The 26,531-nt window shown below is 39.3% G+C and overlaps 4 protein-coding genes across 4 annotated transcripts; 2 read left to right on the top strand and 2 right to left on the bottom strand.

Annotated features, from left to right (window-relative positions):
* The first annotated feature begins 1,693 nt into the window (after positions 1-1,693).
* On the top strand, positions 1,694-2,502 carry LOC131427188 (probable RNA-binding protein EIF1AD). Its single transcript, XM_058590160.1, has one exon. The coding sequence runs from the start codon at positions 1,944-1,946 to the stop codon at positions 2,397-2,399; it is 456 nt and encodes a 151-aa protein (XP_058446143.1). The 5' UTR covers positions 1,694-1,943; the 3' UTR covers positions 2,400-2,502.
* Positions 2,503-2,549: 47 nt separating this feature from the next.
* On the bottom strand, positions 2,550-7,836 carry LOC131427187 (centrosomal protein of 97 kDa). Its single transcript, XM_058590159.1, has 8 exons — positions 7,682-7,836; positions 7,321-7,481; positions 6,998-7,258; positions 6,749-6,945; positions 6,326-6,690; positions 5,962-6,249; positions 5,691-5,891; positions 2,550-4,787 (listed from the first exon to the last, which is right to left on the bottom strand). Exons 1-8 carry the CDS (start codon positions 7,683-7,685, stop codon positions 3,595-3,597), a joined length of 2,670 nt encoding a protein of 889 aa, XP_058446142.1. The 5' UTR covers positions 7,686-7,836; the 3' UTR covers positions 2,550-3,594.
* Positions 7,837-12,776: 4,940 nt separating this feature from the next.
* Positions 12,777-13,405, top strand: LOC131427185 (uncharacterized). The gene is made up of 2 exons (XM_058590157.1): positions 12,777-13,166; positions 13,225-13,405. The coding sequence occupies exons 1-2, from the start codon at positions 12,927-12,929 to the stop codon at positions 13,330-13,332; spliced, it is 348 nt and encodes a 115-aa protein (XP_058446140.1). The 5' UTR covers positions 12,777-12,926; the 3' UTR covers positions 13,333-13,405.
* On the bottom strand, positions 13,366-25,578 carry LOC131427186 (uncharacterized). The gene is given in 5 exon segments (XM_058590158.1): positions 13,366-14,042; positions 14,096-15,165; positions 15,223-15,387; positions 15,431-15,578; positions 25,360-25,578. Coding segments are annotated over 5 exon segments (2,112 nt in total). The 5' UTR covers positions 25,457-25,578; the 3' UTR covers positions 13,366-13,410.
* Between the last annotated feature and the right edge of the window lie 953 nt (positions 25,579-26,531).

Here is a 26,531-nt window from a genome sequence, read left to right as displayed (position 1 = left end):
TTTTTCAAAAAAGCTGTGTAAAGAATACAAGTGAAAATCCGTAAAAAAATCACCGTTGCGTACGACTTTGCACGCGTTAATTATCATTGTATGGAAGTTCGAACGCCAGAGCACATAAGCGACTGTTGGGCTGCTCGAAGCGCCTCTACAGGAGAATTGCTACTTGATGATTGCTTTTTAAAACAACCGTTAAATTTCTTACACACATTAAAATTTTTACTTGAATATCTGTTCTCTGTAGTAAAATGTACAACGATTGTACTATGAAATTATGAGAACAACCATGTGCTTGTATATTAATGGACATGGTAGAAGTAACAGGAATCATTCTCTAAATAAACATGATATATTTTCTGCCAACATTTATTGTCACACTCTTTTCAACTTAACCCTTCAATATGGTATCGAATACCATGATCCTTGTTTCAGTGTAGAAGGAAATGACATTGCCGATACATTAGCGAAATACGGAACAAGCGATAACGCCATCGAACTGCCAAAAAAATATCCATTAAAGATGCTATCTGGAAGATAAAAAATCAAATTAAAGAAAAGGTGGATTGTTGGTATAAAAGCTACGCTGAAGAAAAGGGGAAACATACTATCAACTGCAGGACACGGTCCAGACCAAACCTTAGTTTCACGAAAAAAAAATTCATTTACAAAGAAACACGATTACTAAGGCTGTGAACCATTTCGCGGTTAATTTTAACTTTTGGTTGAAATCTGACACTTGAGCGGTTATTTTGTGTCGAGTAGTTAGAATTAACTAAAACTGCGGCCCCTTTTCAAAATTTGGCGGACGGAAAGTTATTTGGGTTTATTTTTCAATGGAAATTATTTCAACTAAAGAATTAATATAAGAATTCTAGATTCTAGACTCTATATGTATTTCATGTGAATGTCACATAGTTTTCCACATAGATTTCAATTGAAACGCAGTTGATCGAATCAAGTGTTTTGCACGTACATTTGTGCTGCACTTATATCCACTAGAAAATGAAGTTCTTAACACATATAGATCGATTCAATAGCAAAACACATCACATTCAAAAGAAAAACACATCAAAGCTAAGGTAAAAATAATCTCATCTTGCTTCTTAGTGAATTTGCACATGAAATCTTGAAACAAATCGCTTTGGTTATGTATTGGAATGAAAAAACACATTGAATTAAAGTGTTATTTACATAAGAATCGATCGTACAAATTTTTATCAGTGTAGATAATGAAGGATTGATATTGTGAGATAATGTGATGAGCCTGAAACTGCAGAGTACGGTGTTTTCTACTGCCTACGTTATAAAAATGTACGCGCAGAATATTCTTTTGATTGAAAATATTCTAACTCGATTGAAATGTTAAAACCAAACAATGAAAACCTGTCGAAAGAGATTTGCTGTTTCGTGCATGAGTGTCAACTAAGCATTTGAAGCAAAACTGCATCAATAAAATAGCAGGGCATATAGTCTATAGATAACTAGTCCTTTCCGCAGCAGCAGCCTGACGGATGTCAGCCAGAGTTGCCATATTAAAAGCTGTGTTGCATATTTCTCATCATAATCAGTGAAAAACATTTTGAAAATCTGCCATTTTGAAGAAATATACGTAAAAACCTGAAGAAATCTTTGAATTTTGATATAATTTGTGATCTGTGACACAGAATCTGTTTAGCAAAATAGGAAAAATAGCATTTCTTTCAAGAAAAATCTGTGAATATGGTAACCCTGATGTCAGCTGCAAACAGAGAAGAAGAAGAAAAAGATACTGCACCGCATAGTTGGAAATTCGGCAAACATATTCTTTTCCCTTGAACAAATGTTTAATTTACTCTATGATTACTGCTGCACTGCATCCAATTCTTCAAAAAACAATCTGTTGGTTGAAACTAAAAAATAAAGCATTCATACTGATGTTTAATCTTTCACGATAGCCACGATTCAAAATGTCGCGGGTAACCAAAATCAAGCATATCCTGAAAGAGCAAGAGGCGGACGAGTTCGATGTTCCTAAGGAAAACCAGACGATTGTGCGAGTGGTGGCCAGTCGTGGTAACAACCTGCACGAAGTGGAAACTGCCGTCGAAGGAGAGGAACGTTTTCTGGTTTCTATGCCCGTGAAGTACCGCAAAAACGTTTGGATAAAACGAGGCGACTTTGTACTGATAGAGCCTATCGAGGAAGGCAACAAAGTAAAGGCAGAAATCTGTCGCATTCTAACCGCAGATCATATGAAGCTTTTTGAGAAGGAAGGCGTCTGGCCAAAACGTTTTACAAAGAAACGCGAACACGATGAAGATCTTGACGACGACGGGTTGGTACGGAATACTAATCGAAGAGTTGTCGAAAATGACTGCTACAGCGACGAGTCTACCGGAACGGAAAGCGACGAGGAAGATTAGAAGTAGAAAACCGAGATGGTATTTCTTTTTCAGTTTAAATAGAATGATCTACTGTTGTTTAATATGTTATAAGAAATATATTTCTTGTTCAGATACCAAGAAATTTTAGTTCTCTTTCAGTTTTTTACAATCACATAGCGTTGAAATCCGTCGGAATAAATAATTAAAATATGTTTGATTTTTTTCGTGCATTTTTCGAAAACTTTAAAATGTATGCAGAAATGTTCATTTTACTAGCGTTATTTTCTGATTTTTATACTATAATAAACTATTGATAAAGCTATTAAAGCATATATCTTCATTCTTGCTTATTGATCAATACTACTTCTAACAGCTTTACAAAGAACAGAGAAAATGCACTTTTTGTATAGATTATCTACGTCAAAGCTACTTGGAATAAATTGCACGAAGAATGAGACTCCCATTGATTACTGTTATGAGTGAAATTGGGATGTTTTTTAATAAAATTTGTTTGTTATTCGAAGCCTACCGCCGCTGTATAGATAAAACTTTGTAAAGTGTCGTGTACTGCACCCCTTTTCTGGTTAAACTCTGATGTACACGGAATGTATTCTCAAATCACGACAGTATAGTTTATTACCATATTTGTGGAAATATTTCTATCAGTACTCAAATAAAATGTATAAGGCTTTGAAATTCCGTGAATTTTCAATATTTTTTTCCATTATGCAGTCAGCAATAGTGAAATAAAACAGCCAACGATTATAAAGCAACGTCAACATCGAGTCACTGGTTCTTGGCGTAGGGAACCATTACAATAGAAAAAGTATTACCCTGAAAACATAACATAACACCGATGAGTAGAACACAGACTTGTTGTTCTATAGTATAGCATCGATCAGACTTGTTTTCGTGCTCCCGATATCATAATGACGAGCGACGCGCCAGTAGTCTAGTAGTTCGTGGAATGATGAAATAATGGTTTAAATAGAAAATATTTGCAAAAATCTTACAACCTTCCAAAGCAAATAGAAGTTTATCTTTGCGATTCATTTTAGAATGTGGTTTTAGTCATACTTTTGTTAAGATACTGAATATCAGTGCGTGTAACATTTCCTCTTAAAATTAAATAACAAAAATAGAACATAATTAAAAGTGAGTTTAAACTTATAAAAGCCATTTACAAAACGTACACATCGTGTCTTCATTCAACCAAGTTAACACAACATTACAGTTAGTTCGTTGCTACCAGAACTTCACTTTTAATTTCCAATTCCCTCTCGTCCTGTTCTTTCTGCTCGCCGTCATCATTCTCCTCTAAATCTCCGGGGTCTGCTTCTATTTCCACAACGACCTCTTCCACCACGTCATCTTCTTTCGGATCCACATCCTCTTCCTCGATTATGGGTTTACCGTCCTGCGACGTAATTTTCGGAGAAGTCTCCGAAGAACTAATCGGCAGTGATGACGGTCTAGTCAATTTACCCGACGACGATTTAAACGGAAAAGCAGGTAGCTGTTCGACCTGTGGAGTGTGAACAGCTACTATTTCAGTTTGCGTTTCACAACTATCCTTGGAATTTACGGCGGAATCGTTTGTTGACGACATATTTAAACCTCCTTGAGGAACGTTAGCAAAGAATTGCATACAATTTACAATATCACGAACAGATGTTTGTAACTGCTGAACTTGGTTCATTAGCATCGAGCACGTCTTTGTCAAATCTTGAACCACCAACACCGAGCTGTTTTCATTGTTGATGACATCAAGCTTCATTGTATCCGTTGTTCCGTTTGCCGATTGTGTCGGTTGCATAGCGGAAACTTTTTTCCAAAGAGCATTGATGGCCTGCATTTGCAACTGCTGTATTTTGCGTTCATTCTCCAATGCCGTCTTAGTCATTTCCATATCTTTGGTTAGTTTCAAAATATAATCCTGAGTTCGTTTCTTCTGCAAAACTTTGGCAATAGTTTGGCCACGTTTTCTTGTCTGATAGCCTCGCCATATTTTTTGAATCAATATTGCAGAATTTTCGGTGGTTTTATTATTGACACTAATCGCACCATCTACACTGCTTTTCTCTTTAGCTTTGGGAAAAACATGACCAGTCTGCTGAGCTGCCTTATTACGTATAGTTTTCAATTTATCAATGTTGATGGTTTCACTATCCTCATCCGAACTAACCGCGCTGCTGGAGCAACCATCCGGCGGAGTGCCATGTGTCGATGGTTTCGATTGGGCTGACAGAGTTCTCGAATGATTGTTACTGATGTTGATCATTGTTTTGCGAGGTGACAGCGAAGGAGAGGAACGCTCGCTGCTTACGCTGTTACTGGTGCTGTTGTTCGTCGAAGTACTACGCTTAGTTGGTCGTGGGCTCGATGTTTTTCCGGCACTCACTGGAGTTCCCGCAGTACGGGTGTTATCTGTAATAAAAAAAGCATGGGATCAATCAAAACAAATTCTAATATTTCAAGTTTAACCATTGAATGGTATTGTATATGTAAACATAATGTGACATTAGCAAAAAACATCTAATAATGAAAAATCGCTAAAAACGTAGGAAGCCTTGGCTGAAAAAAAAAAACAAATAATTCTACTGTTGAAAAAAATTACAAACGGAATTTTCTGTACACTCAGTTATAAACTATTCGGAATCTCACTTGATAATTTAATTAATTTTTTTTTTTTCATATTAAAAGAGAGCATAACGTTTGAACTTGCCGTTTGTGACCGAAAAATAAATATTTCTAATGACGCTCATCCCAAATTCGAGGGAAAAATAATGTTTCCTTGTTACATTTATTTTGACATGACCTTTTGGCTTTCAATTTTGTCAACTCCATACAAAATTTGACAGGTGTACACTAGATGACAAAATTAACTGCAACTGAATGTTTTACACGGTAATTAATATCAGAACATTTTTATCTAACCGCACGTGGCAAATCAAATTTTTTTTCTAAAAATATCGAAATTCGACAGGAATTAGTTAAAATTAAACTTCATTTTCGGTTAAATTCAATTTCAAATAATCTGGATTTATAAAGAAATTTTGATAATCAAAAATATCATGTCTAACTCATTAGTCGACAATACGAAAGCCTTGGAATTATTATTACCATTAACTACTCTCTGACCAAACTCCCATGCAAAGAATGGAATTGAATTATGTTCAGTACTTTATTTCACTTAGTACTTCGGAAAAATCTGTACTAGCGTAAAGTTCCGTTCATCGGAAAGTAAACATTACAACCCCTTACATTTAAAACAATACCAAATGTTTATAAGGTAACTTGGTTTAACGCTCGTTTCAATGCTTGTTTTACCTTTGGTTTTAATAGCTTTAGGAATCTGAGGTGTTTGCGGTTGTGGCTGACTAGCGCAATGCTGCAAATTTCGCTGTACTATCGTTGCTGGCGAAGTCGTCGGTACACAGTCAGGACTCATCAACGACTCCGGCACTGGTACCATTTTTGAAGCGGCGGCCAATGGCCCTCCCATAATTACAGGTGTCGCTGGTGGTTGATCTGCAATAAAACACAAAACCCAAAACTCTTATTAGCAAGAAACGTATACATAGTCATGTGTTTTGAATACCGTTGTACAAATTTGCATTGGACTGCTTTGACAGTACGATGCTTTCATGCATTGATGCATTCATTGAGTTGTTTGCTGAACTCCCACTATTAAGCATATTCGGATCCAAACTTTGAGACATGATGTTATCCGAAGTAATATTATCGATCAATGATTTGGTCAATTCAAACAGCTGGCTATTACCAGAATTATCAATCTGACTGGAATTCATCAAATTGTTAGATGTATTGCCGTGATAGCTGCTGGACATAGTATCAGGCGAGCTTTGCCTTCCGCTAAGACGCGTAACTAGAATCAAACAGCACAATATATTTTTTATCGCAGGAAAAGAATCCCACTATACAAAACGAAACAAAAAAATTACCTCTGGGTGATTGTATTCTACTTTGACCTTTCCTTCTCAGAGACGATGGTGAATTATTCACCGGCGTAACGGATCCATCCCCACTCGAATTTTGTTCCTGCAGTTGGCGCTGATGCTGCTGTGCTTTGCTCAGAATTAACCTTAACTTGCGTTCATTCTCGTTCTCCAAAGCTTCACCAGATAAGGGGCAGACCGTACTCAGATATCGTGCTAAGGCCGTTTGATCTCCAATTCGAAACTGACGTCCCCGACCCTGACTGTACAGCCATTCTGCTTTGAGACTTTCGATCGCTGTCACAACAAATCCATCGATCATCTTGACACTCATGCACCAATTCAGTACAAAGGGACGATAATCGAAACCACTGCAAAAATACAGAATTAATGTTGTTTTGTTCTATATACCAATCAACAGTAACCAACATTGAATTTCCTGTCATTTGAACACATGGGTTGTCCGCTATTGTAATACTATTGAGATTATTCAAATGGCTCAATGTACAAATTTCATTCAAATCTGAAATGTTGTTTTTCGACAGGGTTAGTGTCTCCAGTGACTGAGGCAAATATTTGTCACACTGTCTCAAATGTGCTACTCGGTTTCCATTCATGTAAAGTTCCTAAAACAAGCCATATAAGTACAAGAAACTCAAAAAAATAAAATTATCTTACCTTCAAGTTTTTCAAAAATGAGATATCTGAAATTATCGCAATACTATTCTCCGACAAGTTGAGATATTCCAAATGAGTGTTCGTATTCAAATGTTCAATTGTTTTGATATTATTTCCTTCCAAATTCAAATGTGTCAATTGGTTCAAGTCTTTTAAACCTTCAATTGTAAGAATGCCATTATATGAGAGATTCAATTCTCGCAGACAGTGCAGTCGACAGACGCCATACATCCGCAGTAGCTGATTCTTGCACAGAGACAACTGTAATAGATAAATAATTATTAGTAAAATATACAACATAGTTATAGTATATATTTGAGCACCTTTTCGATTTTGAGATAGGAATCGATATTGTCGATTTTCTGCAGCTCATTGTCATCTAAAATCAACACTTTGAATTGCTGGGCGTCGTCTGTTTTGGGTATCTTTTTGAGACATTTTTTTGATAAATCGAGCGTACATTTCTGAGGCTCATTTTCAATTTCTGAAAAGAAAACATAACATTTTAAACTCACATAGTTGAACCTGGAAACGATATAAAACACGGGAAATGCTTTGTTCAACTTGCAATCGCATTGCATGGATGTTGTTTAACGCATTGTTCAATTAATCAACTAAATTCTTTCTAACTGCATATAACAAACAGAAAACTTAAATAAACAGGGATTTTCTTGCAAAACTCACCCATTTTTTGCACAATTTGCACTTGCACAACACTTTTTTCTTACATACACGTCAAAATTATCCTTGTTCCGCTTTCCCAGCTATCCTTTTATGAGCTTGCATATTTCTGTGCATAAAACATCAGTGAGCAATACATAAGCATAAACAGAGTGAGCTTTTATGCTACATTCATATAGTCATCGCTGTTTTATCGATGCTATGTTTTTGGCATTTGAAGTGTACACATCAGGGTTGAAAGAACGTTGAAAAATCGGGTATTTTTGTGATAACGGTTTAAAAGCCCGACGTCAATGTCCTCTTTGAACAGGAATTTTGAAGGTTTAAGTGACCACCGAAATTTAGTAGTAACACTAAACGAAAAGGAAAAGTAATCTTTTTCGGCTGGTGCTGAATTTTTTTCTTTGCTGTGTCACTAGCGTGACGGGCTAAGGCCAGTGATGACCCATCTTGCCCATTTATTGTCAGATTATAGTTTTATTTGATTTTAACTTTCGATTGAGTGTTATTTTGAGCATGTATTGTTCATTTATATTCTGATAGGTTATGTTTCTAAATTATTATTTTCGATTGTATTGTGATTTTTTATTGTAATTTCTTACACCAGGACAAGAAATTTTTCCCTCGAACAAGAAATATACAAAATAAGTGGAAAAAACTTAAGAAATTCTCCAGTTAAACTAGTCCAACGTGGCTCCAACTCATCATATTAAAAATGGCTCAACAATGGACCTCTGTCCAACCACAGATAACAGATATACAGGCTCACATATGAACTGTGTGTAAAATTTGCTCAATCAGCGTGGCGAACACTTGCAGATGTCACCACGATCGACACGAGGTGTCACCACTATTTGGGTGCCGCTTTCACATGAGCCGCCATTTTGGGTGTAACATTCACTTTACGCTAGATTTTTGTTTTGCTGTTGGTTAAAATGACAAGTTTATTTTTGTTTTATTCTGATCGAGTTCTCGTGTGATTTATGCAACAAAATTGCCTTTAACACTTAGGGAAATCGTGTGATAAGTGTTAAAATTGTTTTAGTTGGAATATTTCTATAACAGGCAGGTGGATTTTATTATCGTTCCGGAACGTAATAAAAGATCGCGACTAACAGTCGAGTAGGTGGCAGTAGTGTTTCCAACGTAAAGCAAATTTGAAATTTACACAGAATTTTGAAAAATTCTGTTCGAGCCTGTATATCTGTTAACTGTGGTCAAAGACATCATATTAACAAGATATCCAGCTCTCAAATTTCCCGAACAAATAATTGGCAACATCCTTTTTTGCGAGCATGTCGCCCTCAGGTGAGTCCGCATCGAATCTCATACATAGAAGTAGGGGAGAGAAATGTCAAATTCGTGCGCGCCAAAATAGCAGGGCTGCGCACCCATACAATTGACATGACATGTTGAATGAGACGCCGGGCGATGGCGTTGCTGAACTGAAGATTGAGATCGCTCCAAGCTGACAGGGTCTGCTGTGGTCCAACGTTGCCAGGTATTCCGATTCATCGATAGTTGACCTCAATACCGCAATGTAGTGTATATCAGAAGGATTATAAAATTTATTAGAATGAATGTGAAATGCTAAGTATTCTTATGATGGAGTAAACTTGGTAGCTTTACTACGTTCGACTAAGAGAATCGAAGCTATATTTGAAAACAATGACAGAGATATTAGAAATATGGAAAATTAAAATCGAGTAGTGATTCAAGAACAGTTGCCGGAGAAAGATGTTTTGTGAAATTGAGACGAATCGCAAAGGATACGACACGCAATACAGATATGTACTCTCAAAATACCGATAATTCAAGGATCGTACAGATAAATACCGATTTTCGTTGATAGCATGGGTAGACAGGAGAACAGGCTGTTACGAGTCCTTTTTTTTGCTCACCAAACTGAACTTTGGTGACATTTCCGTGAGCTTATGTTGACGAGATTCTGATACCGAAATGGTACAAATAGATTTTTGCACCGAATACAAATTTTTGGAAAAATGACCTGGCAACGTCTGCCGGGTTTGTTGGACGAAAAAAATGGCATTCATTTCAACGTTTTGATGATCGGTTGGAAAATCTGGTAAAAAATCTGGTCAGTTATAGAGTGTCTGGCGAAGCGAGAAAAATCTGACATTTGCCAGATAAATCTGGCAACCTGGCAACGGTGGTCGTATTACACCCAAAATTCGCCTGTATCAGACCCTGTCAGCTTGGAGCAAAATCAATCTTCAGTTCAGCAACGCCATCGCACGGTGTCACATTCAACATATCATGTCAATTGCATGGGTGCGCAGTGCTGCTATTTTGGCGCGCACGAATTTGACATTTCTCTTCCCTACTTCTGTGTACGAGATTCGATGCGAACTCGCCTGAGGGCGCCATGCTCGCAAAAAATGTTGTTGCCAATGATTTGTTCGGGAAATGTGAGAGCTGGATATCTTGTTAATATGACGTCTTTGCCTGTATCTAAGTTAGCCGAGCGTTTTCATCCTCTCACCTTCGCTGAAATGTCAATTATTTCAATGTGGAAAAATTCTGGTGGATGCGGTTGTATCGTTTGAGTTGTATATCTGGCAGCGGTGAGGCAGTCGGTCACCAGAATGTCTGCCAGCCATATTTTTCCAGCTGGCAGCGTTTAGTCAGCCATCTGGCAGCCATGCGTATGCGGGATACAGTGGAAAATCTAGGTTTATTCGATTCATGGTGTAAATTAATAACTTGTATTGAGTTCATACAAATAATCAAATCTTAAACAAGCGAAACTTTAATTTTGTTGGAAATAGATGGAAAGTGGGCAAATTTACACACGTTTTAAAAAATAAACCAATTATATCGACCCATCAAATGTTGATCAGAATACATACGACAATTCCTTAATAGGAATTAAAACCAATTTAAGAACATACATAAATGATTTTTCCTAACTGCAATCAATGAGAGTTCGGTCGACGACACGACCAGGCACTCCGAACAAAAATTGGCAATGAAATTGTCTGTTAACGATTCACCGCCAGTTACCGCAAATATAGCGACCCCTTGATAATGATTAAAATAATCTTCTTGAGCAACACTGTTTTGGTTGCTACGAAATAGTTACCAAGGAGCTCCAAAGTAAATAAACAAACAATTTAAAAAAACGCAAAAGATACGCGAATGGTACACATTTTTACAGATTTTGTTCAATATTTCAGTAACTTCTACTGTGAAACCTAACCAGTCAACATGTTCTAGCTGCATGCGGTGGTGGACTCGCAAAGACAGGAGTTGCAAATGGTTTCGTAAGAAATCAAATATATAATATAAACAATTTATCGACAATCGAGAAATATAAACAATTTATCGATCGAGCGTTTTTTAATGTTCTAACGGTAATGATGTAGAATACGAATACAAAATTAAAAAAATGATGTAGAATACGGATACAAAAATAAAAAATAAATTTGTTCCCGATCGTCTGCACGGAACCGCAAATCTACCTAATTTCAAGTACATTCCACCCAATTTGGGGGTTTCGTTCAATTACCTAATTTTAGGTAAAGTGGCTCTAGGTAGTTTTCGTAAGACACGGGCAAAAAAATACTCAAAGATGAGTTATATTTACTCTATAGTTGAGTCATATTGACTCAATTTCAAGTTAATACGGTTTACTTAATTTTAGCTTATTGAACGAAACTCTCGCTTTTGGGTGGTTTTGCTCTTTGTATTTTGACAACAATTGAAGGAGCGAATGAAAGGAAGTACACAAAATTAAGTAAAAAGAAGTCAAATATTAGGTAGTTTTTATTTTCCGTGTGGATTGAATTCTTGAATGTATCGAGGCCAGCCCGCGCCCTGATTCAAACATAGGTGCCACAATTCTCGTTCGGTAGAATGGTGCTCAAATTTCGGGAAGGTCCCGGTACGACGGTTATTCAGGGTAGAACGTGTACGATTGCTACGGCTTCAAAAGAGATAGACGCATCGATCGGCGTGATTCATTTCGACTATTTAGTCGTAATTAAGGGTTTCCTTCAGGAGCAGGAATTCCGCTTGAGTTCCCGGTTTGAATACGTTGAATACGTTGAATACGTTTGAATCAGCTGATGCGATTCGCGATCAGTCATGATAACCAGATGTTTCGAATAGGGATTTTCCGCATATTCCTTCGCTTTTCTCGGCGAGCGAAATAAGACCAACGGATTAATGTATACCGAAGTATTTGATCTGCAATGGAGGGTAAAATAGAGTTAATGTCCTTGGTAAATTGATGATTCTTAGCTAGTACAAGCGAATATGCCCTGCTAGCAACTTTTTTCTAATCAATCCGCGCCCCGATTTTCTACCGCCAGTTCACCATGCGCTACGCACATCTAGTCAAATAGCTGCTATATGTCCTGCCTTTTCAGGGTGTTTTGGGCGAAAGTCAATGCTAAGCTCGTCCTATTTTTTTTTGGTTCACAGAAATCCGCATTTCTTCTGGTTCACAGAAACAATTTGTTTTTGTTTTGAGATTATTTATATAGTACGCTCCATTGAAAAAAAACATTCGTAGCCATGGTTCTGGTAACTGTTATCTAATGGCGTTTTCGTTTTTAATTTGCACTACACCGGTGCAGTGCTACACTGAGGTATGAATAAACGAACAAAAATGACGAAAACATAAACAGTAACCATTGGCTACAATAGACGATTCCATTGCACAGAGCTACACCAAACTTTTGATGAGTGCTACACCAGTGGTATCGGTGCAGAAAAAGTGTAGCACTGGTGTAGTGCAATTGGTAAAAACGAACGGTTTCAGTGCAGCTTTCGCTACACCAGTGTAGTGCAATTTAAAAACGAAAACGACATAAAATCAACAGTTTTCGACTTTTGTTGCCAGTTTCAATAGATTTTCAAGCAACTTCGTTTTGACATTACCAGTTACTGAGGGGTAGTTAAATTTTCGATTCTGTTTAGATAGACGAGTGGCAGGTCGTGTCGTCGGTTCGGTCTTTCTTTAAAAAAACAGCTGATATTCAGATTTATCATTACTCAAAATTAGTTCATTTAAAACATATGTGTTGAGTTCAACTAAAGTTAGGAAGTGTTTTTGTTGAGAGTGTGCCGAAATGACAGTTGCGATACGATTAAAATTTTGTAAAGCGCGCAAACACGAACGAATTAAATATTCATTAGATTTTTGTTTTCGTGAATTTTCACGTTATCCTATCAGGAGAAAAAACTTGGTGTGAAAAATATCAATCTAAATTTGTGTCTTAAAATGGAATTCGAACCTCGTGCAATTGTGAATGGATCGTTATTGAAACGCCATTCCGGACAACCAATAAGCATTCATGTATACGTAGAACGAGCAGATAAGGACGGGCGTAGTTTCACAGCTCGATCGACTGATGGAATTCCAATTAATGTGTTCTTGGGTGAGCCTTTGAGCAGTTTGTTGCACGGCTGGGTTGAGGTTATTGGTATGGCTGGTTCGAACGATAGCGTTCGCTGCAAAGAAGTAAGACATTCGTTTTGGGATAAATATCCTCAATTTACAAACACTCATTTTGTTACAGATTATCACCTACCAAGGATCTGAAGGAGAGGAAGAATTCGATGTAGCAGGACACAATATGCTCTGCACGTTTCTGGCCAACTGCCGCGAAATGTACCGGACGGGTTAATTTCTTTAGTGAGTAAGTTTGATTCATGTTTTTTTTTGTTTATTGGTTTAAAAATAAAGAATCCGTTCTGTAATCCTTTCAAATTAAATCATTCAAATGCTTCCGAAAACTGGAAGTCAAAGCAAGGTGCTTTGGACTTATATTTGAATCGGCCATACATGCAAACCGAACTTCTCCGTTGAATGTTTGTATCGTAATGGAAACACTGGTATTCGATTGAGGTGGCCTAAAGTAAATTAAATCCTTTATAGTATGTCCCAATAAATTCTTTCGTTCGCCAGCAGGATAGTTTTCGATTACTTCCGTGACTGTCAAAGCGAATCGTCTGGAGAGAAAATTCATCAATAGTTTCATTACAACCACCGGAAGAGCATCTGTCAGAAAGTCGTTTCTCAGTTGTACTACGGTTAAAAAATTGAGCATGCCTTGCTGCTTGCGCATCTTTGTTATAGATGTTCGAATTGCTCGGAGAAGTTTCCTGTTGTCCATCACCATGGGCAAATTTAACGAGACAAATCCACTGTTTCCGGCAAAATAATGCGTAGATCCAAGTAAATAATCCTCCACCATGCAACGGGCACTAATTTGGACCTGAGCAGGAGTTTTTCCATCACCTTCCTGGCATAGCGCATGTAACGATTTCGACATGATGGCTAAAAGAATTTCGGTTTCACTGGGTGGTCGGGATATAACTTTCTGGTGTGTTGTTCCTGAGAACGAATTCGTTAAAAATTTATATATGATTCTAAAAGATAAATTTTACCTGATTTTTTGGTTGTTACTTGTTCTACAAAGTTCACTCTGAGATCATCGGTTTTTATCTTTTCGGACCACGAGACAACTTTTCTTCCACAAAGTGATACATTCTGTAGATAATGTTCTATACTAGATCGGTACTCGAATAATTCTTCGTATACAATCTTGGGAGCTGTGTACAATAGTTTACATCCTTTCCAATATTCCATTAATCCGCCACAAAAAAATGGCACATATTCGAGAAGAAATCCAACCAGAGTGTTCCGTTTGAGTTTCTTCATCAAAATATATATCCTTGCTGCTTCGATTTCTCTAAACACGTACCACGGCACCATAAGCGTCAGTGTAGCTCCAATTTTCCATATGATAAATGTCAACTCCTTTATCACATTGATAGGATCTAACGAAAGAATGATGGCATTCCAAATTGTGCCTAGATTGAGATTTCTTTTTTGAATTTCACGATCGATTAATGATTTTAAGATATCAATTTTCATTAAAGGACTATCCGAGATCTTCCAAAAAACTTTCCAAAAATCAGAAACCACGTTCACCGCACCTATCAATATAACCGAAATCAGTTGTTTGATACCGGCAATATGTTTGCGTTCAATGTCCGGTGATTCCAATGGATCATGTTGGTACACGAATTCATTCCATCTGTTAGTAATCGTACTGCATAAATCTCTCCAAATTCGTTGTAAATGAACAGGTCCTTCCATCAAATTAGCGAATATCGAATTACATTCCGAAACTGTTCCTTCATTTACTCCGAAACTGTTATGAGCATCGATTAGTAGCAGATCCGAAATCCTGAGACTGTTCTGTTCTTCCAAAAGTAAATGGTGTATTCTATAAAGGAGATAATAATAGGGGGCTCCACTGTCACACTCTGCTGAACCACTAGCAGGATTTCCAGAAATCATAGGAATGCAGAATATCTGCCATGGTGGAATATCCGGCGGCATGTACTTAGAAATGATCTCGCTCACATAATCCTGCAAATTCGCTTCCGTTAGCGGTCTACCTCGATGTAAAGATGGAGACAGAATTATGTGATTGTCGATGTTGAAATCTCTACAATTACTTAATACTAGAAAATCTGTTAGTGAGTTAAGTTTACTTGAAGCATACTTAGTCTTCTTTACAAACGCGTATTGTCCCCAGCAAGAAATAAGTGGAAATTTCAACCGTGGAAAGCACAAACGATTGGCTTGGTCTCGTCTACCAAGCACGTGATCGATGAACTTCGCTTTGATCGCATGTGTATCGCAATATCCTATTTAAATATATTTTAAACTTTTGTTTACGGCCTATGTCACAATAAAAATTATAGTAATACTTTCCTTCAACTTGTAATAGTACGTGGAATACTCCTGGATTCCGTGAGGTGTCAACTAAACTTCGAATGTTGTTTGTTTTAGCGAATTTAAGGTAGGGATATCGATTTGCCAAAAACGCAATCCATAATTTCCTTGTCGTTGAAACAACTATTGAAAATAGAGACTTTATTAATTGCGTTAATTACGGAAACTGGAAAAATAAAATACATTTTGTTTATATTACATTATAAAATTTGAGAACCTTGATATTTCCTCAAACATTATGTTAGTTGCATTAAGTCAGTATTTTATTAAATTATCAGATCATTCAAAACGAAGTATTTCTCGAGGATCGTATATTCGGTACCTTTTTCGTACCGTGAAACTGCTCTGGAGTTTACAGATGAATCGAACCGTGTTTGTTTCAAAGATTTCTTTTGGGTTTTGTGTTAACCGGGAACTTAAAGGTACTTGCACGCCCGGTCATAACAGTGTACGTTCAGTAATATTTTCCCGTAACGTTAGAGTTCTTGCAGAAAATAAAACCAATCGTTTATCGAATCTTGAGGTCTGGCAAAACGAAAGCAATCCTGTATGATTCCTGCTCAAAATAATGAAATATTACAAATTACCGCTGTATCTCAGCCACATTTACTATATGCCTTTCTCATAAAAGTTATGCAATACTGTGAAAACCTATTTTTGAACCGAGACCCGGAGGACCGAGTGTCTTATGCCATTTGGATCAGTATGTCGAGATCACGTAATTTTGGTCTATTTCCGAGATTGCTGAACAGATTTTCACAAAGTTATGCTCAAATAAAAAGCACCCTTGCCCAATAGAAGTTCCGGAATTACAATATGATTAGTGAAAAAACCGCAAATTCAATAGTTTGCTCTAATAGAAAAAGTTGTAAAGCTAATTTTTCAAAAATAGTAAATAAACTCCTCTAGTTCACAGGTTTTGTAAGTTGATGGCCACCCAAACTCACATCAGATATACCGGTCCTCGGAATTCGGCTTCGAAGTACCCGAATTGTGATAAAAAATTCCACCGATTTTCGTGTATCGGTTCCGGAATTGCAAGGTGATGAGTGTTTGAAATTTCAAGCCGTGGTATAGAACGATGATGCAGAAAAAGGAAAAATTCTTCTAAATTGGCTCAAAAATATTCCAATTTATAGGTCATTTTAGTTGCCGGCTATACGAAGCAACTAACATGATATAACTATTATGTGTTCAGGCGTTTTTTAGTTTTCCCGTTTCTATTCAATAAGCAGTTTTTTTAAAATGCCACGGTAATATTATTAAAAACACGAGAAGTGCATCATTTCACCACTAGGTGGATAGAAAAAATATAATTTTTGTAAGTGTTCTTTCTCAAAAAGTCAAATCCTATATTTCGAATGATCAACATGGATTCATGTCTGGCTGGGCCATCAGATACCACAAATCTTCTCCAATTCTCTACAACTTGAACACAACGAATACGGAGCGCATGTTGATGTTATTTATACAGATTTATACGATTGATCACGATTATTTGACTGATAGAACTTTACATATTAAGCTTAGTTCAGCAACATTATTAAGCTTCACTAGCGCACCCAGAGTACTCCAGGGAAGTCATTTTGGTCTGCTGTTGTTCATTTTATATTTCAACGATATATTGTATGTTCTGATGCCTGGATGTGAATTAGTGTATGCTGATGATCTGCAGATCTACGTTATTGTTCGATTCATTGATGACTGGATTTACTATTTATTTATTTATTTAGGTATAATCAACAGACACAATATGGTCCTAATGATAATTTCTAGTAATATATAAAAAATTTCCAAGTATCCTACTGCGTGATAAATTGAAGTCAAATGCTGATGAAACGCGGTTGAATGATCTCTGCAAGCCAATAATAGCATTGATAGCACCGTAGTTAGTTCGTCGTAAAGGAAGTAGAAGAAATGCACTGTTGCGAAGGGCCCGGGGTCGGACGTTGATATTAATTTCGCGGAGCAAAGCAGGGCAGTCAATCCTATCGGTCAGAACATCTGCTATCAATAAAGCACGTGCAACATCTCGACGAACTTGTAGTGTAATTAATTAATTAATAACCCGCGACTTTCGTAGCTTGGTAGTTGGTGAGGATTGTTCCACGGTAAGCGCCGTAGGGCAAAGCGAATGAATCTGCGTTGTATCGATTCGATTCTATGAGCTCCGTATATGTAGTGAGGGTTCCAAACGACAGAACAGTACTCCAAGGATGAACGAACAAGCGAGCAAAACAGAGATTTTAAACAGTGCACGTGTCTGTAAAATGTTTAGCCATCTTCATTACAAATTCTAGGTTGCGAGAAGCTTTAGAAACGATATAGCTGATGTGTTGCTTGAATGTCAGTTGCTCATCGAGGAAGACACCAAGGTCTTCAACACACGTCGTTCTGACTATAGGGGATCCTTCCAGAAAGTAATCAAAATGAAATGGCTCTTTCTTCTTAGAGAACGTGATGGTCGAGCATTTGTCAGGATTCAATTTCATACGGTTTACTTTACACCACTCGACGAAGCTCAACAACTGTCGTTGAAGAAAACCTGCATCTTCTGGGCTACGAATGTAATAGTAGATCTTAACGTCATCGGCAAACGATAAACGAGGGCCCTCTAGAGTGAAGTTTCCGTCGTTGAAATACAGTAAAAATATTAAAGGCCCGAGATGACTACCCTGCGGAATTCCGGACGAAGCGATAAACTCATTGGAAACGTGAACGCCGATTTTCACTGCTAAACGACGATCTATAAGATATGACTGCAGCCACCGAAGGATGTTAGAGCCGAATCCAAATCTTTCCAGTTTAGCAATTGTTATATTGTGATTTATTATATCGAAGGCAGCAGAGAGATCGGTGTAAATAGCGTCTGTTTGTAAACCTTTTGACATACCATCAGTCACGTAGCACATGAATGACAATAGGTTGATGGTTGTGGAGCGCTTGGGCATAAAACCATGTTGAGTGTTAAAAATATATTGCTTGCAGTGGTTGAAAATCGGTGCCAGAATAACCTTTTCAAACAGTTTAGGAACTGCACTAAGCGATGTGATGCCACGGTAATTGTTCACGTCTTTTTTGTCACCTTTCTTATACACTGGGAACATAAAAGTAGATTTCCATAAGTTGGGAAAAACTTCTTTAGAGAGTGACATCCGAAATAGTCGACAAAGGGGAGCAATTACACCAGTCGAGCAATTTTTCAATATAACTGCCGGTAAGCCGTCAGGGCCAGAGGTAGACGACTTCATGCAAGCGATTGCCGTCCGAATCGAATCCTCGTCAATATGAATGAGATTTAAAGAATTATTAGATTCTGGAACGTTGAGCGCGGCGAGTGTAATTTGTTGCGGGCTTCGTTTGTAAAGGCACGAGAAAATTTTTCCGAAAAAAGCTGGCAGATTTCCCGCTTACACGAACCAGTAAACTCTCCAAACTTCATTATAGAAGGTAACTCAGACTCCTTCCTTTGCTCGTTCACGTGTTTCCAAAAAGACTTCGGATTGGATTTCAATTTCCGTTGTACATTTTTCAAGTAGTTGACATGACAACGCTTGACAGTTTTCTTTGATTACGCAGTGTGTATCCTCCGTGTTTTGAATACCGTTTTAGGGCGGCTCTTTTAGTCGTTTTCAGTTGTCTCACTACGGTGGTCTGCCATGGTGGATGCAGGGACAGCCGTTTGGATCTTTTTGGTACAAAAAAGTCAATCGCGTAGCTCATGACGTTAGAGAACGTTTGTACAGCAGCGTTGACATCATCATTGTCGAGAATTTCCTCCCAGTCAATATGTATTAGAAAGTCGGTCATTTTAGTGTAGTCAGCTTTATTAAAATTATAGCTGATGATGTCGGTCGTGTTGTAGCCATCTGGTGGGAGATTAGAGTTGAGCACAATATGAAGTGGCGGGTGATGTCGAACAGATTTGACCAAAGGAAACGGTGAGGCACTAATTATAGGTGCAACATCTGCTCTGCTCGAGAAGCATAGATCCAGCATTCGGTCGTTTTCGTTGGCAACAGGATTCGATTGGCGAAGTAAATTCACACTATAACCATCGAGCAAGGTCGTAATGCCAACATGGAATGTTGAAAGCGTGGGATCGGCGAAAAAGAATCCTCCGGAAGTTCCTTGCCATTTGATTCTGGGAAAATTTAAGTCTCCAACGATTAAAATTTCATCGATTGGACGCGCGTGAGTTGAAAAAATTTCATGAAGGGACTCTAAGTGAGCATACTTTCAAACAATATTGGATACGTGCGTCGATTTCATCGAAAAATGCTGACAGCGAATGTTCTCAAATGCATTGTCTTGTCTTAATCCGTATCAAACAGCCAATAAAGTTCGACTGTATTGTTGGTGAAGTTCTACAAAGAACTCATCAATTTAGTGAGCTGCTTGTGCTGCTCAACCAAAAGCTCAAGTTGTATTGATCTGCCTTACGATTGTCACAAAAAAATAACCGAAAATTTGGGTTTATCAAGAAGATATCGAAAAATTTCCCTGGCCCTATTTGAAAGTTCACTCTTTCGGCCAATACTGGAGAATGCTTCAATTGCTTGTCATACTAATCAATTGACCTGGAGCTTGAGGGTAGGAGTGTAAGTTTATCAAATTTGCATTACGGATCCTACTTTGGCCAATAAAAACCTTCTACCGTATGCCAATTGCTGAAAATGAGCATTTATGGAGATCCTTCAACGGCGTCGTTGTATCCAACAGGTAGGATTTGTCGCAAAAATATTGAATGATGAAGTTGACAGCGCAAGACCTGTCCACACATTTTTTGACAATTGTAGATTTGTTTGCAAGCTACAATGTGACCACGGATCCAGTGACAATTGATCATGGCAGATACTTGCGGCTTCGTAGTTATAACTGAAAAAAGGACGCAACTGACTAATCATACTGATCGATTTCGTCATACTAGGGTTCGTTTGAAAGCTACAGAGGGGTTGTTGATCCGAGAGTTTTACCAATTTGAAGCGCAATTTTGTGAACTACCCGAATCAATCTGGAAATTATTGGACCTATCTAAATTTTTGTCTAAAATTATCTAAATTAAAAATATGTTATAATCGGACTGTTTAGACGACGAGAGGAAGGCATTTTTCAACAACCAGGAAGATTAACAAGCAGTGTACCATTGATTTGTAGTTTGCAGAGAAATACGTTTTCGACAGGTTTGCGTACTTAGCACTTATTTTGGAATAATGACTATACATATCTCCTCGAGGACTATTGAAATAAGTTTATACCTACTTGTGTCGGAGCATTCCACATGAACATTCAAGAGCCTCATATGAATATGTATATATCGTTGTATTACGAAACTCTTTCCAATGCCGAAATCAGGAAATTCATTTTTCAGTACGAAATTGTCTTCATGATGATAACTGATAAAATATTATATATGGCGACCTCTTCTATATGGCAATGTTGTGCATGAATAAAATGACACTTCTTTCTGCATGCTGAATTCATCTCTATGTTTGAGTTATTCACTATCGGCTTACATATGGATGACTATCCCTGATTCCCTGTAATAATGACTAATAATCTTCTCATAGTATTTTCAGTTACCGACATCTTAAGATCAATGGATCGAACGCCGTTTCATATGACCTGATGATGTATTGATTGGAGGATTTACACAACCTTGATATCGAAGAATTTCCACTCGTGCTATCTTCAGTGAAAGAGTTCATTTTGACCGGAAAATTTTTGATATCGGGACACAAAAATTGTTCGAATATGTTTAAGTTCAAAATGCGATGTAGACCATCAACTGCAGAAATTCATAATCACACTTTAGAGTCCAATACGACAGATGTACAACCGAAACAAACGGGCCCTGTGGTGGAGGAGGAGCACTATGAGGGAAGCTGAGCTGCAAGCAACCGGGCGGGTCATAGGTGGTGGATAATGCTTAGTCGCGATAGCAACTCGTTGTGACTCGCGACCCGAACCATGTAGCGGGGGCTGACTGCAGGTGTGGGTAGGACGAGGTAGTGGGCCCTACACGTTCTAGGCCTAAAAACCACAAGACCTAAAGTAGTTGGCCCTGACAAGGCGAGTTGGCGCCGCCTTTCAATATGCACCTGGCCCAAATCTCTCTCTTCTCGCGGTCCTTCAGCGTTACTGCAAGGTTGGCGCAGGCCTAGCTAGCCGCCCATAAAAAGGACTTGCTCAGGAAGTTCAACAAGAAAATTCGGATGGATCTAATCGGCTCAGACCTTTGCGACGAAAACGGACAAGAGATTGGAAACTCGGTACGTGGAACTGTAAGTCTCTCAACTTCATCGGAAGCACGCGTATACTATCCGATATAGTGAAAGACCGCAAGTTCGACATCGTAGCGCTGCAGGAGGTGTGTTGGAAGGGGTCTACGGTGCGGGTCTTTCGCGGGAACCACACCATATACCAGAGCTGCGGCAACACACACGAGCTGGGAACAGCTTTTATGGTTGTGGGGGAGATGCAAAAGCGTGTGATCGGATGGTGGCCGGTCAGCGACAGAATGTGCAGGTTGAGGATCAAGGGCCGGTTCTTCAATATCAGCATAATTAACGTGCATAGTCCCCACCTCGGAAGTAGCGATGACGACAAAGACGAATTCTACGCGCAGCTGGAACGTGAATACGATCGCTGCCCAAGACATGACATCAAGATCGTCATCGGCGATTTCAATGCTCAGGTTGGCCAGGAGGTGGAGTTCAGACCGGTAGTTGGAAGGTTCAGCGCCCACCAGCAAACGAACGAGAACGGCCTAAGACTCATCGACTTTGCCACCTCCAAGAACATGGCCATAAAAAGCACCTTTTTCCAGCACCGCCTCTTGCACCGATACACCTGGAGATCACCCATGCAAACGGAGACACAAATCGATCACGTCCTGATTGATGGACGGCATTTCTCGGACATTATCGATGTACGAACCTATCGGGGCGCTAACATCGACTCGGACCACTACCTTGTGATGGTTAAGCTGCGTCCAAAACTGTCCGTTGTGAATAACGTACGGTACCGGTGCCCGCCGCGGTATAATCTGGACCGACTGAGGGACACCGAGGTCGCGACTGCCTACGCGCGGCATCTCGAAGCAGCGTTGCTAGCGGAGGAGGAGTTCAATGATGCTCCCCTGGAGGACTGCTGGACCAGAACTAAAGCAGCCATCAGCAATGCTGCGGAGAGCGTCCTGGGATACGTGCCAAGGAGTCGACGGAACGAATGGTTCGACGGCGAATGCCAGGAGATATTGGACGAGAAGAATGCAGCACGCGCAGCGATGTTGCGTCAAGCCACCCGTCAGAACGTGGAATCGTATCGACAGAGACGAAAGCAGCAAACTCGCCTTTTCCGGGACAAAAAGCGCCGCCTGGAAGAGTCGGAGAGAGAGGAGATGGAGATGCTATATCGTTCTCAGGATACACGGGCGTTCTACAGGAAGCTGAATGACTCTCGCAACGGCTTCATGCCGCGAGCCGAAATGTGTAGAGACAAGGAAGGTGGCATCCTGACGGACGAACGTGAGGTGATCGAAAGGTGGAAGCAGCACTACGATGAACATCTGAATAGTGCACAGGCGGACAATCAGGCGTTGGAGGAGGAAGATTATGTCAGTGTTGCAGCCGACGGAGATGTACCAGTGCCCACTATGAACGAGGTCAAGGAGGCTATCCAACAGCTCAAGAATAACAAAGCAGCTGGTAAGGATGGTCTAGGAGCAGAACTCTTCAAAAGGGGACCGGAGAAACTGACGGAATGCATGCACCGAATAATCGAAGAGATCTGGGACAGAGAACAGCTACCGGAGGAGTGGAAGGAAGGGGTCATCACCCCGATATACAAGAAAGGTGACAAATTGGACTGTGCAAACTACAGGGCAATCACAGTGTCAAATGCCGCCTACAAAGTGTTATCCCAGATCCTGTTCCGGCGCCTATCACCACTGGTAAATGGATTTGTCGGGAGTTATCAGGCCGGGTTCATCAACGGCAGATCAACAAACGACCAAATCTTCACTATACGGCAAATCCTCCAAAAATGCCGTGAATACCGGGTCCCGACGCATCATCTGTTCATCGACTTCAAAGCCGCATACGACACGGTTGACCGTGTAGAGCTATGGAAAATTATGGACGAGAACGGCTTCCCTGGGAAGCTGACAAGACTGATTAAGGCTACGATGGATGGTGTACAGTGTTGTGTCAAGATTGCGGGCGGTTTCTCTGAACCGTTCGAATCACGTAGGGGATTAAGACAAGGTGATGGGTTGTCCTGCCTGCTGTTCAACATCGCACTTGAAGGAGTTATGCGAAGAGCGCGGTTCAACATGCGGGGCACGATTTTCACGAGGTCCGGACAATTCGTGTGCTTCGCTGATGACGTGGATATAATCGGTAGAAACAAGGAGACGGTAGCAGATCTGTATACCCGACTAAAGCGCGAAGCGGCACGAGTAGGACTGAGGATAAATGTGTCTAAGACAAAGTACATGCTGGCTGGCGGAACTGAACGCGATAGGCAACGTCTGGGCAGCAGTATTACGATCGACGGCGACGAGTTCGAGGTGGTTGACGAGTTCATCTATCTTGGCTCAATGGTGACTGCGGACAACGACACCAGCCGGGAGATCAGGAGGCGCATTATATCCGGAAGTCGTGCCTACTATGGACTCCACAAAACATTGAGATCCAGGAAACTTCACCCCCGCACGAAGTGCACCATGTACAAATCACTGGTAAGACCGGTGGTTCTCTACGGGCACGAAACGTGGACAATGCTCGAGGAGGACCTGCAAGCACTCGAAGTCTTCGAAAGGAGGGTGCTGAGAACGATCTTCGGTGGTGTGCAGGAGAATGGAGTGTGGAGAAGAAGAATGAACCACGAACTAGCGCAACTCTACGGTGAGCCAAGTATCCGGAAAGTAGCCCAGGCTGGAAGGGTACGGTGGGCGGGGCATGTCGTGAGAATGCCGGACAACAGCCCCACCAAGTTGGTGTTCACCTCTAATCCGGCAGGTACAAGACAAAGAGGAGCGCAGCGTTCACGGTGGCTGGACCAAGTGGAGCGAAACCTGGATAGTATCGGGCGCCGACGTGGTTGGAGGCAAGCAGCCATGGATCGAGTTACATGGAGAAGAATTGTTGATCAGATAAAATCTTAAAAGATGTAATATCAGAAATATATAATTATATATACAACCGAAACAACGATATTGAAAGCCGGGAATATTCAAATCGATTCGATATTGAATTGCCTTAGGATGATATAGGGCTTTTGTACCAATAGTCATCTCATTAGTAGAGTGACCATATTATTTTGCCGATTACTCGACTTTTAATCAGTGAATTGTGATATAATTGGATACAATATCTTTGCTTCGGCTCTAAGAAGCAAAACCGCAGAAAATATAGTTCTAAAATTGTTCAATACTGCAGTTGTATCGACAGTAGATCTCACTAAAACTAATGGTTTATGTGCATATATGGGATGACTACTAGAGCCGTTACCCTACTTTGTTTCAGTTCAGACACAGAACACCTTTTGCGCGCGACTTGTACATTTCTTCAAACAAGAATCAGTATCGTTCACTATGTACTGCATTGGTTAGCATTCTATCGATGCTTACGGTTCGAGAAAGTTTATCTAGCTCAATTCTCTTTATATGTCCTTCGTTGATACTTCGGACGTAGCATATTCATAGGTGCACGCTACGGATTCATCTGACATCACCCATGCCCATTGACGTGATTCATATAAAACACCGATGCTGCTGATCGTCCTTCATAGATTAAACGTGTCGTCTGATCACACGCTGAGACGTAACAATCACATCAGAATCACTACCAACTGTATTGCTTGATTTGGATTGCTTGTAAACAAACTACCGAAAACTCACTTGCATAACTGATAAGGAACACTGGCAGTAGCGCACAGAATAATGCAAAGAACAACGATGTTTTTGCAGCTGACTTCAATGACTCATATACAGCCATGTTGGCACTTTCCAAATACAACACCGGATCGCGGCACTTCAAACAGATCTTAACATCTACAATAGAATTTAAAATTATTTCCCAATTTCGAGCGCACACCCAGATTTTAGACTACTCTTCTGTAGACGGCTTTGGTGACTGACAGGACTGTGATACGACTTCGACACAATATTATTTAATAAGAGGCATTATCATTATCAATACCTATATTATTTAATATTAATGCTAGGAGAGAGTAGGCACGTATGATCCTTGACGGTGCTTTAGTTCAAATCAAACTAATAGTAAATGTATGAATACTTTAAATCACAAATCCAAATACATACAGCTTTTCAAACGTTTTCATCAATTTGAAATTATGAACACGTTTGTAATCCAATAATGAAAAAATGTACATACATATTATACAATATTTCGAAGCACGATGTTCTGTATAAGGTGATCACCAACGCCTATTTTGCTATATTGGCCATTTTTTCATGAAGTCAGCTATGACAGAAAAAATCGCATCATGTAGCATGAATGAAAACAACGAAATATGATTAGAAATTTTATTGCAGAGTGCACTAGGTGGTGTTTTCGAGTAAGGAATTTCTATTTACAGGTGTTTCCAACATGATAGAAATGAAATGAAAACTTTGTTTTCGATAATTGCAATTAGACGCGATTCGACAGGTGGGCTCGAAAAATCATGTGTTTCAGGTTTTCATCTTCTCATTTTCCTACAACCGTACCTTCACTTAGAAAAAAGTTATCATCAGTTATCGCGGAATTTAATTAGCAGTCATTCCCTTGTGCCTTAATATCATTAATTTAAAATGCAATTTCATGAGTACGGGAGATAAATGTAGTTTTTGATTAACTAAATTGCAAACAAACAAAAAATCCTCTTTTCCAACTCTCCCCTATGTTGAACAAATTATTTTGTGCGAAACTTATCTGCGATCACCTATTGAACTACATAACGCCCAAAACGGGGCCTCAAACGAATCTATTCATTCTGAAGAGCATTATGAATCACAGATATTGTCGAGAGGTTTAACATCTTACTATAAATAAGATTCTCTCAAGTAGG

The sequence above is a fragment of the Malaya genurostris genome, chromosome 2 (assembly GCF_030247185.1).
Source record: "Malaya genurostris strain Urasoe2022 chromosome 2, Malgen_1.1, whole genome shotgun sequence".
Taxonomy (NCBI): domain Eukaryota; kingdom Metazoa; phylum Arthropoda; class Insecta; order Diptera; family Culicidae; genus Malaya; species Malaya genurostris.
The sequence above is the reverse complement of the archived record's forward strand: the minus strand, read 5'-3'. Positions and strand labels throughout refer to the sequence as shown.

Coding starts and splice junctions, on each gene's coding strand:
- LOC131427188 (XM_058590160.1), top strand. CDS start 1,944: ATGTCGCGGGTAACCAAAATCAAGCATATCCTGAAAGAGCAAGAGGCG.
- LOC131427187 (XM_058590159.1), bottom strand. Junction 5,892..5,961: donor CAATGCAAATTTGTACAACG/GTATTCAAAACA, acceptor GTTTTATTGCAG/ATCAACCACCAGCGACACCT. Junction 4,788..5,690: donor TAAAGCTATTAAAACCAAAG/GTAAAACAAGCA, acceptor TTTTTATTACAG/ATAACACCCGTACTGCGGGA.
- LOC131427185 (XM_058590157.1), top strand. CDS start 12,927: ATGGAATTCGAACCTCGTGCAATTGTGAATGGATCGTTATTGAAACGC. Junction 13,167..13,224: donor ATAGCGTTCGCTGCAAAGAA/GTAAGACATTCG, acceptor ATTTTGTTACAG/ATTATCACCTACCAAGGATC.